Source organism: Megachile rotundata, chromosome 11, assembly GCF_050947335.1.
Source record: "Megachile rotundata isolate GNS110a chromosome 11, iyMegRotu1, whole genome shotgun sequence".
In the NCBI taxonomy this organism is placed as follows: Eukaryota; Metazoa; Arthropoda; class Insecta; order Hymenoptera; family Megachilidae; genus Megachile; species Megachile rotundata.
In genome coordinates this window covers 14,079,093-14,092,407 of record NC_134993.1, presented here as the reverse complement: position 1 = coordinate 14,092,407, position 13,315 = coordinate 14,079,093, and the positions used below count along the sequence as shown (strand labels likewise).

Sequence of the window (13,315 nt, the reverse complement as noted above, 5' to 3'; positions counted from 1 at the left end):
ATGTATATATTTTTAGGAAGATGCTTCATTGTAAAGAATGTAGGCAGCCATGTTGTAATAAGGATATGCACTTGGAAACATTTTTTATGGTAACCTATCAACGTATAAACATATTATTCACGTTATTATTTTTCTGACACTACTTGTTTTATATTTATGTCACATGTATAGTACTGTGTATATAATTTTAGGAGGATGTCTTCATTGTAAATGACGTACAAGTCTTGATAAGGACAAGCAGTTGGAAAAATTGTCCATGGTAATTTATCAATGTATGAACATATCTTTCAAGTTATTATTTTTCTGACTACTACTCATTTTATATTTGTATCACATGTGTAATACTGTATACAATATATTTTTAGGAATATGTCTTCATTGTAAATGATGTACAAGTCTTGATAAGGACAAACAGTTGGAAAAATTGTTCATGGTAATTTGTCAATGTATAAAAATATCTTTGAACTTATTATTTCTCTGACTAGCACTACTTCTTTTATATTTGTATCACATGTGTAACACTGTATACAATATATTTTTAGGAAGATGTCTTCATTGTAAATGATGTACAAGTCTTGATAAGGATAAGCACTTGAAAATTGTCCATGGTAATTTATCAATGTATAAACATATCTTTCAAGTTATTATTTCTCTGTTATTAAATACTTGTTTTGCTATATTTGTATTACATATGTAACACTGTATACAATATTTTTAGGAAGAATGTAAGCTATGTAGGCGTCCAGTTTCCACAACCTATCGTCGTTGGAATAGAAACATCAATGGTAAGTCTTCCAAGCATTTTGACCAAACATTGTCAGTAAAACTGCCCGTGTTTCGGACATCGATTCACGTTCACCGAAGCGTAAAATCCACAGAAGAAAAATACAAAGACATCACAGATGTAGATGAAACGTTTCACGAATTCGATGCTCGCAGTAAATAGACCTATCTCGTTCCGCCATCCAACGAAAATGCCTGACCCCGGTTTCGGTTAACCGAAGAAACGAGGCGAATGATTTTAAAGAGCCTACGGAAATCGATAATAGGTAGAGGTTGAATAACGAACAAGTGGTAAGCGGCAGATTGCTAATTGAGCGAATTCTAAGAGGCGAACGTGCAGCTTGGAAACGTTTTGTTTCGCGATGGTTGCTCGATAAACGCGGAGGAACACAGGGGAAGAAAATAAGGTAACGGGGTTGTGTTTCACGAACAACCGGTTATTACGGCATTTATTCTAATTTCTGTGCGCCTATTAATACTTGCCCCGCTCGTTACACGACTTTATCGTCCACGGGCAAATATTTCCTTCCGGCAAATGAGCAATAAGTCGCGATAACATTGGACATCGGCTTACGTCTAATAGCTCGATTTATGAGCTAGTTATGCTTCGATCCACTGTCGCTGAAAGATTAGAAAAATAGAAATCGATGGAGGGTGCTTTTCGTTGGAAGCTTTCTTCTTTCTGAGGCAAGTTTGGATCCAAGATGGGTTCAAGGATTATAAATGATCATGCTAACGGTGTCCTTGTGAACAGAATATGTGAAGACATTGTATAGAAATTTGTGAAGACGTATCACCGTTTGCTACGAGAAGTTCTCAAGATTTCTAAGACGTTCAAAAGGTGAAACTTCACCAACTATTTCAATTACATCTGCAGTTAAGTTTCTCGATTTAACCTCCGTTTAAAGGCGCACATCTTGACAACGAGCATTGACTACACGTCGAAGAAAGACTTCGGTCGCCGTTATATTTATCGCGCGGCGTAATCGATAGTTGGTCTCTCGGGTAAACAGTGCAGCAGAGGTGTGATCGTTATTTCGGTGGAGAAGCATGGTTGCATGCCTGTACTTGAACCACTTTCCGCCACGGAAAGCTCCACGTTTCGTACAATTCCAAACGGGATTAAAAAATTCTAACAAGGAAGCTGCTTGGATAGAAAATTTCTGTTTTGCGTGGAGAGCAGACTTTTACCGGGGAAAATAAAGACATCACTAGTCGCATCTTGGGCGTGGTGCTAGTAGAATAGTCCATTAAGGTTCGTACAGTGAAGGAGTTAAATATTGGTCCGACTGTGCGGTGCCACGAGTCCGGTTTCCATCTTTGCTAACATTCTTATAAGTCTAAAGATTCTTTTGATGTATAAATTCAGTAATGTATAAATTTAGTAATGTATAAATTCAGTAACAAATTTAGTAACAAATTTAGTAACAAATTCAGTGACAAATTTAGTAGCAAATTCAATAGCAAATTCAGTGACAAATTCAGTGACAAATTCAGTAACAAATTTAGTAACAAATTTAGTAACAAATTTAGTAACAAATTCAATAGCAAATTCAGTGACAAATTCAATAGCAAATTCAGTAACAAATTTAGTAACAAATTTAGTAACAAATTCAATAGCAAATTCAGTGACAAATTCAATAGCAAATTCAGTAACAAATTCAGTAACAAATTCAGTAACAAATTCAGTAACAAATTCAGTGACAAATTCAGTAACAAATTCAGTAGCAAATTCAATAGCAAATTCAGTAAAAAATTCAATAACAAATTCAGTAGCAAATTCAATAACAAATTCAGTAACAAATTCAGTAACAAATTCAGTAACAAATTCAGTGACAAATTCAGTAACAAATTCAGTAACAAATTCAGTAACAAATTCAATAGCAAATTCAGTGACAAATTCAGTGACAAATTCAGTAACAAATTCAGTAACAAATTCAGTAACAAATTCAGTAACAAATTCACTAACAAATTCAATAACAAATTCAATAAAAAATTCAGTAACAAATTAAGTAACATAACAATTGACATCATATATCCAATTCAATATATAATTTGCAGTAACCTGAAGTTTTTGAAGTAACTAGCGAGTCGATATGACTAATCGTGGCCTGCATTTTATCGGAGCGCGCAGCGATTATCGGTGACCCGCTGAACGAATTAAACTCTGTTTTCAATGTCTTCCGTTATTCCGTCTTTCTTGCTCCGTGTTTTTGCTTGTTTACCCGTTTCATTCCACGGAATCAAGAAGTACGAGCGTCCAAGGGTAAATCAGAGCTTTCACGCGAAAGGGGAAAGATGTTCGGGACGGTTCGGAGCACTTTGCTGGCCTCTTAAGTAGAAAAGTCCATTAAACATCGGACATCGTATGTGAAATTGTACGCGTATACACGTGCTCGCTTGTTTCGCCGCAATATGAAATTTCACTTTCCTCTAACCGAGTTGTTAAAATAACCGCTGGGAATTAAAACACGTTGACCGCCGCTGAGCTGATGTTTGCAAGATAATTCCGTGAGCAGGATGAACCTTTTACCAGAGCATTCTCAGGAATAACACGCGAATAAATTTTATATAATTTAATAAATAATTGTCTTGATTCGGACTAGCTTTAAAATTATACTTGTATGCGATTGCTATTAGTGGGTGTTAGAAAGGAGAACTCTAAGAAGGAGAAAGCATAGCACGTTACGCACCTGGCGATCGTGTTTACCGAGAGTAAGGTCAGCCAGGCTGACTACTTAATCTTGATTCGCACGCGACAGAAGCCGGATCGCTGGGTCAAGGTGCATATGCACGCACCTGCAGGTGCGCCTTGACCACTCCGCTCGCACCTCTATGACCGTGGTCAATTTCAAGTTTCTTCCTTTTCGCGCTTCTCCCTTAGAAAAAAAAAGCATCCTGAGCGTATCCTTGCTAAACCCAATTACCCGCGGCCCACGCGATACCACGATTTCCAGCCGAACCAGAAGATTTTGCCGCTCGTAAATTACGACTCGTGGATTATCACGGTTAATTGTCAACTCGACCTTCCACGGAGCGTGTAAGAAGTTTGAACCAGTCGCTCTATCTCGATCGTTTCGCGGATAATCTCGACGGACACACGAGACGTTTGCACGATCGAGCGTTACTGTGCTTACGAAACGTACACGTGCCTTTTTTCGCGGAAATTTATTTTTTAAATATACAGAACCCTATTGAGGTTCAATCCTTTCGCGGTACGAAAATTGGGACCTTGGTCTTGCGAGGCGCACAAATGCCTGGCAATATAACACGTGGCGATATAATAGGGGACAATATATCACGTTGTAATGCGTAACAAATATATTACGCGGCGATATAACATGGAACAATGTATCGCGTAGTTAATATATCGAGTGGCAATATATCACGAGGGAATGTAACACGTGGCGATATAACAGGGGACAATATATCGCATAGTAATGCATAACAACTATATTGCGCGGTGATATAAAGTGCAACAATGTATTGCGTAGCTAATATATCGAGTGGCAATATATCACGAGGCAATGTAACACGTGGCGATATAACAGGGGACAATATATCGCATTGTAATGCGTAACAAATATATTGTGTGTTGATATAACATGCAACAACGTATTGCGTAGCGAATATATCGAGTGGCAATATATCACGAGGCAATATAACTTTTATAAATATAATGAGTAGCAATATAACGCATAGCAGTCTAATGCGTAGAAATTATACGTCCGATGATTTAATGCGTGGCGATATAACTAGTGGCAATATATCATGTGGCGATATATCACGCGGCAATGTAATGTGTGGCGATCTAATGCGTAGGAATTCCACGCGTGGTAATCCAACGCGTGGCAATATAACGCGTGGCGATATAACGCGTGGCAATATAACGCGAGGCGATATAACGCGTGGCGATATAACGCGTGGTAATCCAACGCGTGGCGATCTAATTCGTAGGAATTCGACGCGTAATAATCCAACGCGTGGCAATATAATGCGCAGCAATATAACGCGTGGCGATATAACGCGTGGTAATCCAACGCGTGGCAATATAATGCGTGGCGATATAACGCGTGGTAATCCAACGCGTGGCGATCTAGCGCGTGGTAATCCAACGCGTGGCGATCTAATGCGTAGGAATTCCACGCGTGGCAATATAACGCGTGGTAATATATCACGCAGCGATATAACGCATTGCGATCTAATACGCAGAAATGACACGCGTGGCAATATAATGCGTGGCAATATAACGCGAGACAATTAATCTTGTAGTAATTTAACGCATAAAAATCGCACACGTGGCAATATAACGCGTGGCAACACGTTCAAGAACGAAGAGCGTTCCGTCTAATCGAATCGGAAACTTTCGAAAGGTCGATCATTACGTGCTCGTATCTCGATCGACGATAAAGGGCTTCCACATTCGCTTAATCGTGTACGATCTAAAGTTTCGACGGTGTACTTTTTCGAAAGAACCTGTATACTTTTTTGCTTTCAATCATATCGCGTGTCACTCGGCCGAACCGCGCCCGACATTATTGCGTATTCGTCCACTTTCGTGACAATCTGGACGATCTCGAAGTTTCATACAACTACGAGCGTCGACCAATCATCATTATCGATGACCCACGGGATTTATCAAATCCTTAACGCCGATTAACCGTTGATAATCTCGAACAGAAGTGGAGAATATTAGAAACGATTTCGTGACCGAAAGAAACGTACAACGGCGTCAAATTTTATTCGCCATAATTTCGAACTTCAGTTATTTTTTTTTTAATTAAAACCGAGGTAGATAACGTGCGAAAACTAGTGGCAATATATCATGTGGCGATATATCACGCGGTAATGTGACGTGTGGCGATCTAATGCGTAGGAATTCCACGCATGGTAATCCGACGCGTGGCAATATAACGCGTGGCAATATAACGCGTGGCGATATAACGCGTGGTAATCCAGTGTGTGGCGATCTAATGCGTAGGAATTCCACGCGTGGTAATTCAACGCATGGCAATATAACGCGTGGTAATATAACGCGTGGCAATATAACACGTGGCGATATAACGCGTGCCTATATAACGCGTGGCGATATAACGCATCGTAATCCAACGTGTGGCGATCTAATGCGTAGGAATTCCACGCGTGGCAATATAACGCGTAGGAATTCCACGCGTGGCAATATAACGCGTAGGAATTCCACGCGTGGTAATTCAACGCGTGGCAATATAACGCGTAGGAATTCCACGCGTGGTAATTCAACGCGTAGGAATTCCACGCGTGGCAATATAACGCGTAGGAATTCCACGCGTGGTAATTCAACGCGTGGCAATATAACGCGTGGCGATATAACGCGTGGCACTATAACGCGTAGGAATTCCACGCGTGGTAATTCAACGCATGGCGATATAACGCGTGGTAATATAACGTGTGGCGATCTAATGCATAGGAATTCTACGCGTGATAATCCAACGCATGGCAATATAATGCATGGCAATATAACGCGTGGAATTCAAAGACGATCGAACGGCGCAATTTCAGCGGTTTTTTTTTCTTCTGCGAAACAGTCCTTTCGCTGATAATGTTGGTTATTCGGCCGCGTTCTCGAGCACACACATCGAATATGTACGGGCACGTAGTGCAGCCATTATTCGAGGAAATCGTCGGCCTTCCTAATAACGGAGATAGCGTCCTGTTGATTCGGTTATCTCGTTGTCATTCACCGGGGCTCGTTCCCGTATTCCGTATTCGTCGCGTTGAATATCGGCAATTTTCAATGATCGGTGAACGGCACAATGCCTGGCCGCGAACGAGTAAAGTCTATTAAATTCCCTCCGATCAATCCTGTGTTTTCGATTATTATTTTCTTCCTCTCTTCCCTCTATTTTTAATGAAGCCAAATTCTTCGCCATAACTGATCGTTATCGAATTCTCACGGCGTCGAATTTTCTCGTCTACACAGATTTTTTCGACGCGTCAGCTTCGACAGTTTGAAAGGGTGTATCGATCGTTTGGCATCGATGAGAACGCAGTTTAACCTGTCACGATGATTCACTCGTGAGGATTCTTCGCGAGGATTACGCTGGAATAATGCTCGAACTTTTCGATCAATTGACATCGATACCGAACTTGATACTCTGCTTGTACTGCGACCTACAACCTGTGTCCTTTGCTGCTCAAATATTTTTTTAAAATTGATTTTATACTTTGTAACTGTCTTTCGTCGCTTTATGTGAAACTACATTATGTAGATCACATATGAAGCTGCATTATGTAGATCACATATGAAGCTGCATTATGTAGATCACATATGAAGCTACATTATGTAGATCACATATGAAGCTATATTATGTAGATCACATATGAAGCTACATTATGTAGATCACATATGAAGCTGCATTGTGTAGATCAAATATGAAGCTACATTGTGTAGATCACATATGAAGCTACACTATGTAGATCACATATAAAGCTACGTTACGTAGATCACATATGAAGCTACATTGTATAGATCACATATGAAGCTACATTGTATAGATCACATATGAAGCTACATTGTATAGATCACATATGAAGCTACATTCTGCAGATCACATATGAAGCTACATTCTGCAGATTACAAATTGAATTCAAGTTTAAATATAAGTGACCATTAAACATTTTATTAAGTGCCTCTTGTGCCTACGTTAAATTAAATCAGTATATAACAATCTCCTAAGTTATATTTCTAAAATGCCCAAAATAAATTCGTACAAACGTCCCACGTTTCCGGATCCCGACAAAATTTACGAACTCTAAAACTAGTTAGCATGAAGAACAAAATCGGAGGAGTAATAAAAGAAAGTAACTAAGAAATAGCTAAGGAAATATAAGGAATCAATGGCAGTGCGTGTACGTGGAGGGTAGTAAAAGTTGGAGCTTTCAGAAACATCGGCCCACATTTGTTATTGCCTTTTTATGTCGGCGGTGCCCCACGCAATCGAATAAATAAAAGCGGAGAAAAATGTGACTGCGTACGTTTGGCTGGTACGAGCCGGCTGCTTGTCACCGGAATTCCTGATCAGCCTTGGGGCAGATTTCCAACGGGACCGACGGCACGCGATCTCGAGTCGTGCCAGTAATCGGTACAGTTTCGCTTTTCGTTTGGAAAGCGTGTCAGTGTCGCGATCGATCTTTTGCGAAATTTCAAATCGATCGATATGAATGATATTAAGTATTAATTAAATCTATTGAATCAAGTATTGTTGGATTTCGGTAGAATTGACAACATTCGAGGAAACTCATGGGTCGACTAACTAAAAATAATATAATCGAAAATACAGAATTGATTGGAGAGAATTTAATAGAGTTTACTTGTTCACCATTAATGACGCACTCTTGACGCACTAGTGACGCACTAAAGTTACAATCATGACGCACCAGTGGCATACGTGACACACTCGTGACGCACTAAAGTTACAACCATGACGCACTCTTGGCGCATTAATGACGCACTCTTGACGCACTCTTGCCGCACTCTTGACGCACTAAAGTTACAATCATGATGCACTCGTGACGCACTAGTGACATACGTGACACACTCGTGGCGTACTAAAGTTACAACCATGACGCACTCTTGGCGCATTAATGACGCACTCTTGACGCAATAGTGACGCACTAGTTACAATCATGACGCACTCTTGACGCACTAGTGGCATGTGTGACGCACTCGTGACGCACTAAAGTTATAACCATGACGCACTCTTGGCGTATTAATGACGCACGTGACGCACCAATGACGCACCAACAATGCCATCATGACACACTAGTGACGCACCTATGGCGCATAAATGATACCATCATGACGCACTGCCGACGCACTAGTGACACACGTGACGCACTAATGACGCACCGAAGTCGCAATCATGACGCACCCATGATGCACCGAAGTCGCAATCATGACGCACCCATGACGCACCGAAGTCGCAATCATGACGCACTATTACCACACGCGACAAACCAATGACGCACTATTGCCATACGTGACACACCAATGACGCACTCGTGACGCGCCGAACTCGCAATCACGACGCACCCTTGACGCACCAAAGTTGCAAGATATGTTGATCGTGGATGCGTCATACGTCCGTCGTGAATGCGTCACGAGTGCGTCACAAACGCATTGCGAGTGCGTCATGGGTGCGTCACGAGAGATCTCGTCGAAGAATTCGATCTTTCCGCACCATCAGAAATATTCCCCTATCACAAAGCATCGTTCGTATGTTAACCGTGGCCGGTTCTTAGCGAGTATTAAATAGCATTCGACCGAGGAAAAGTTCAAGGAGAACGCGGGAAAAAAAGAAATTCGCGGGCGAAGAAGCGAGAGCAAGAGAGAAAAAGATTGCGGTATCGCGTGTATCGTTGTTTATAAATTATACGAGCCCACGGAATAACGTTGCCGTCTCGGTAGACGCTTTCAATCGGACCGCTAATTAACCTCTCGCTTTTCTTTCATCTTATTTGCCGTACAATCAGATTAATCGTCAACAAAGCGGAGCGTCTTTTCGACTCGACGAGTCACTCACCCGCGGTTCTTATTTTTTACCGCACTCTGGCAGATATTGTTTGTTTTTGGTTTCATTAATTTTTTTTTTTAATTAAATTTCTGTTATTTGTACTACTATCGACATCACATTTCTCTTGAATATTATAATTTATTTAGTACTTGTGGTAAAAGAAAAATTTATTTGTCACATACTCCACTGTTGTTATGATTTTATAATATTAAACCACAGAGAAAAGATTGAAATATGTGAATTTACGTTGACTATGCAAGTTATAACTCCAAATTGAAGCATATTAAAAATCCGAGTAAAATTGTCAAAGCTGAAGGACCTCGTAGCGAAAAAAGATTGCGTTAGCGAAGCAGAGATTCACTCTAGTTACTTTTATACCACTTCATCGAATACCGATAGTGGATTCCCCAGGTAAGAAGCACTCATCACGGATTCGTACGTCACTTATACGAAATAAAGCGTAGCACAATGGCAAAGGAAAACGAAAGCTCCCAGGCAAGGGGCTCGATTCCCCCGTTTCTTTAAAATTGAATTTCATCGTCGGATATCGGCGTTCCTTGATCGACAAAGCCCTTCCGCCGGATGTGCCGATGCGAATGCGAACAATAACGAAACCGGGGAAATTATATCGTCGTGCACAATGGCAGCGGGAATTAAGGTTGCCGAAAAAAGGGGGAAGGAAAGGAAAACGATGTTCCGCGAACATGTGTAAATAGAATTCGCGGTAGGGGGAAAAGGGAACATCGAGAAGTGGGACGTTCTGGAAATGGACCGTCTAAAAATAGAAAATACTTGCAAGTGGAATAATAAAAAGTCGCTCGGGGGTGAGTCCCGACAGTCGAAGGAAATCGGGGACGAAGAGACGTTGGGGTATGAGGAAATTATCGGCGTTTCTTTCGTGCTCGTCACGAGAGATCTTGACGCGGTCTTGGGACCTTTGAACAATCGTCCACTGATAACCGACGTGGAGATACCTTCAACCGTCAGCCCTGCGTCACCGACCCGCGTGGAAACATGCCTTAATTTCTTTTCGCCGCGGGTAACACGTTCACTGGATTTTCCTCGGACGGCAATTACGAGATTCTTACTTTCAGGAATACCGGATTACGTCGTCTCCTTTTTATTAAGATCGCGAACGCTGCCATATTAACACTGTAGGAATGTAGAAACACCCCTTAACCTTTGATTTCCGCGTCAGGTGCGTCGAACTTACATAATTATTGCTGCGATGTTAAATATATTTTTGTTAAATATACTTCAAAAAAATATTTTTTTTGTGACTGTAATTTACATTACGGTTGCGTCACTAGTGAGACGTGATTGCGTCATTGGTGCGTCATCAGTGCGTCATCAGTGCGACATTGGTGTGTCATCAGTGCGTCACGTGTCACTAGTGCGTCATCAGTGCGTCATGATGGCATCGTTGGTGCGTCACGAGTGCGTCACGTGTCACTAGTGCGTCAAGAGTGCGTCACGTGTCACTAGTGCGTCGAGAGTGCGTCATGATTGCAACTTTGGTGCGTCACGAATGTGTCATGAGTGCGTCATGATGGCATCGTTGGTGCGTCACGAGTGCGTCGCATTTATCACTAGTGCGTCAAGAGTGCGTCACATGTGTCACTAGTTCGTCAAGAGTGCGTCATAATTGCAACGTTGGTGCGTCACGAATGTGTCATGAGTGCGTCATGATGGCATCGTTGGTGCGTCACGAGTGCGTCGCATTTATCACTAGTGCGTCAAGAGTGCGTCACATGTGTCACTAGTTCGTCAAGAGTGCGTCATAATTGCAACGTTGGTGCGTCACGAAAGTGTCATGAGTGCGTCACGGTATAATAAGCAAGAAGAATATCGTCGTCCCCTGAAAAAAAACTACAAAAGAAAGTTCCGATCGCGCAGTATAAAAAGTATCGGTGATAAAAAGTTTATCAACGATAAAATCATCCATTAAATACGATCACGATCGAAAGTGAAACATTCTAGGAAGGAGAGTGCGGTTACAAAAAGTTTCTCCGATGTTCCGGGTTTTCGTGTTTACGGGTGAGCGGCTGGCACAGACCACTGCTTCCGTTCTTCCGTGATCTCTGTTCCCTTTTCTCCTCCACCTTCACGTCAATCGTACCCCTTTTCGACTAAAAATAGCGCCCCGCCGGCTTTCGAGGAAATTTATGTCAAGTCGGAGGGATGATCGCGACCATCTTACCAACACAACTCGACGACCTATTGTCTACCCTAACCTCACACCCTATCTTGTTGCATTTTCGCCCCTTTCAGTCATTCGTGGTTTCTACTTCTTCTCAGCGATGTTACCTCCTTTCGATTACCGGACGTTACACTATCGTTAGATCGCAAAGTTAAAGAAATTCCTTTACATCGTTATGGAGTGTTACGTTCTCCAGGGATGGGTAGATGAATCGGGGATCATTTGCTAATTGATCTATTATGCAATGTCATTTCGACGCCTGACTGAAGGGAATCCACAGCAGGAACTCTGTAGGGAGGTCTGTTAATTGCAAACTCGAGTATCCCTCAAAATATCGATGAATAAGTAAGCAGCGAGAAAAACACCCTAGACATTTATCGCCTCATCGCTTTGCTCTCGGCGGATGTGATAGATTGCTAAAATGGACCTGCATCCTTAACAGTTCGTCAGAAGTTCAGAAACTATTCAATCCTTTTATGTGACATTCTTTGCATTATACCCAGAGTCGTACTTCCGCCATAATTTCGAATTTCAATTATTTTTCTTTTAATTAAAAACGAGGTAGATAACGTGCGAAAACTAGTGGCAATATATCATGTGGCGATATATCACGCGGCAATGTAACGTGTGGCGATCTAATGCGTAGGAATTCCACGCGTGGTAATCCAACGCATGGCAATATAACGCGTGGCAGTATAATGCGTGGCGATATAACGGGTGGCAATATAACGTGTGGCGATATAACGCGTGGCGATATAACGCGTGGTAATTCAGTGTGTAGCGATCTAATGCGTAGGAATTCCACGCGTGATAATCCAACGCATGGCAATATAACGCGTGGCGATATAACGCGTGGTAATATAACGCGTGGCGATATAACGCGTGGTAATCCAGTGTGTGGCGATCTAATGCGTAGGAATTCCACGCGTGGTAATTCAACGCGTGGTAATCCAACGCATGGCAATATAACGCGTGGCGATATAACGCGTGGCGATATAAAGCATGGTAATATAACGCGTGGCGATATAACGCGTGGTAATCCAGTATGTGGCGATCTAATGCGTAGAAATTCCACGCGTGGTAATCCAACGCATGGCAATATAACGCGTGGCAATATAACGCGTGGCGATGTAACGCGTGGTAATCCAACGTGTGGCGATCTAATGCGTAGGAATTCCACGCGTGGTAATTCAACGCGTGGTAATCCAACGCATGGCAATATAACGCGTGGCGATATAACGCGTAGTAATATAACGCGTGGCGATATATTTATCACCTCATCGCTTTGCTCTCGGCGGATGTTCGGCAGAAGTTCAAAGACTATTCAGTCCTTCTATGTGACAGTCTTTGCATTATACCCAGACCCGTATTTCCAAAATATTAGAAATTTCCGTACAGTTCACCCCCTTCGAAAATGCCCTCGAGCTTACGTTAATCGATGAAGGGTGGATCAGGTCGAAAGGACATTCGAATTCGGTTTCTGGCATCGACAGGCGACGTCGAAAGGTTAACAACCCTCGAAGCTGTCTAGCGTTCGCTGCGGGTCGAATTGACAGGACTCGTTTTAAAATCGATATCGGTATCGCGAGACTGGCGGGTGGGGTGTTACGGTTACGGGGCACCGTGTCTCGTGCAGCACGAGTTATTCATCTTTTATTCGAGCTCGACCCGGCCACTCGGTCGCTTCTCTCACTCGGGCCGGCTTGTTTCTAAAAATAGTCGTGCATCGAATAACGAGCCGGCCCGTACAGCTAACGCTTCAAGTTTGCATTGTGAACGC

General features: G+C 42.1%; 2 protein-coding genes across 17 annotated transcripts in view; one reads left to right on the top strand and one right to left on the bottom strand.

Annotated features, from left to right (window-relative positions):
• The window catches only part of LOC105664394 (uncharacterized), a 41,793-nt gene that overhangs the window by 976 nt on the left and 27,502 nt on the right, over window positions 1-13,315 (top strand). For 2 of the 6 annotated variants that reach the window (XM_076537404.1, XM_076537406.1), the window contains exons 3-5: window positions 17-89; window positions 543-608; window positions 719-785. In XM_076537404.1, coding sequence (XP_076393519.1) covers window positions 606-608; window positions 719-785 — 70 coding nt within the window. In that variant the 5' untranslated portion in view covers window positions 17-89; window positions 543-605. Of the gene's footprint in view, window positions 1-16; window positions 90-191; window positions 273-365; window positions 434-542; window positions 609-718; window positions 786-13,315 lie in introns of those variants that run through there. The other 4 variants (XM_076537407.1, XM_076537405.1, XM_076537408.1 and 1 more) reach the window with 4 other exon arrangements.
• The window catches only part of eag (potassium voltage-gated channel protein ether a go-go), a 59,216-nt gene that overhangs the window by 24,827 nt on the left and 21,074 nt on the right, over window positions 1-13,315 (bottom strand). The gene's annotated exons all lie outside the window — the stretch shown is intronic.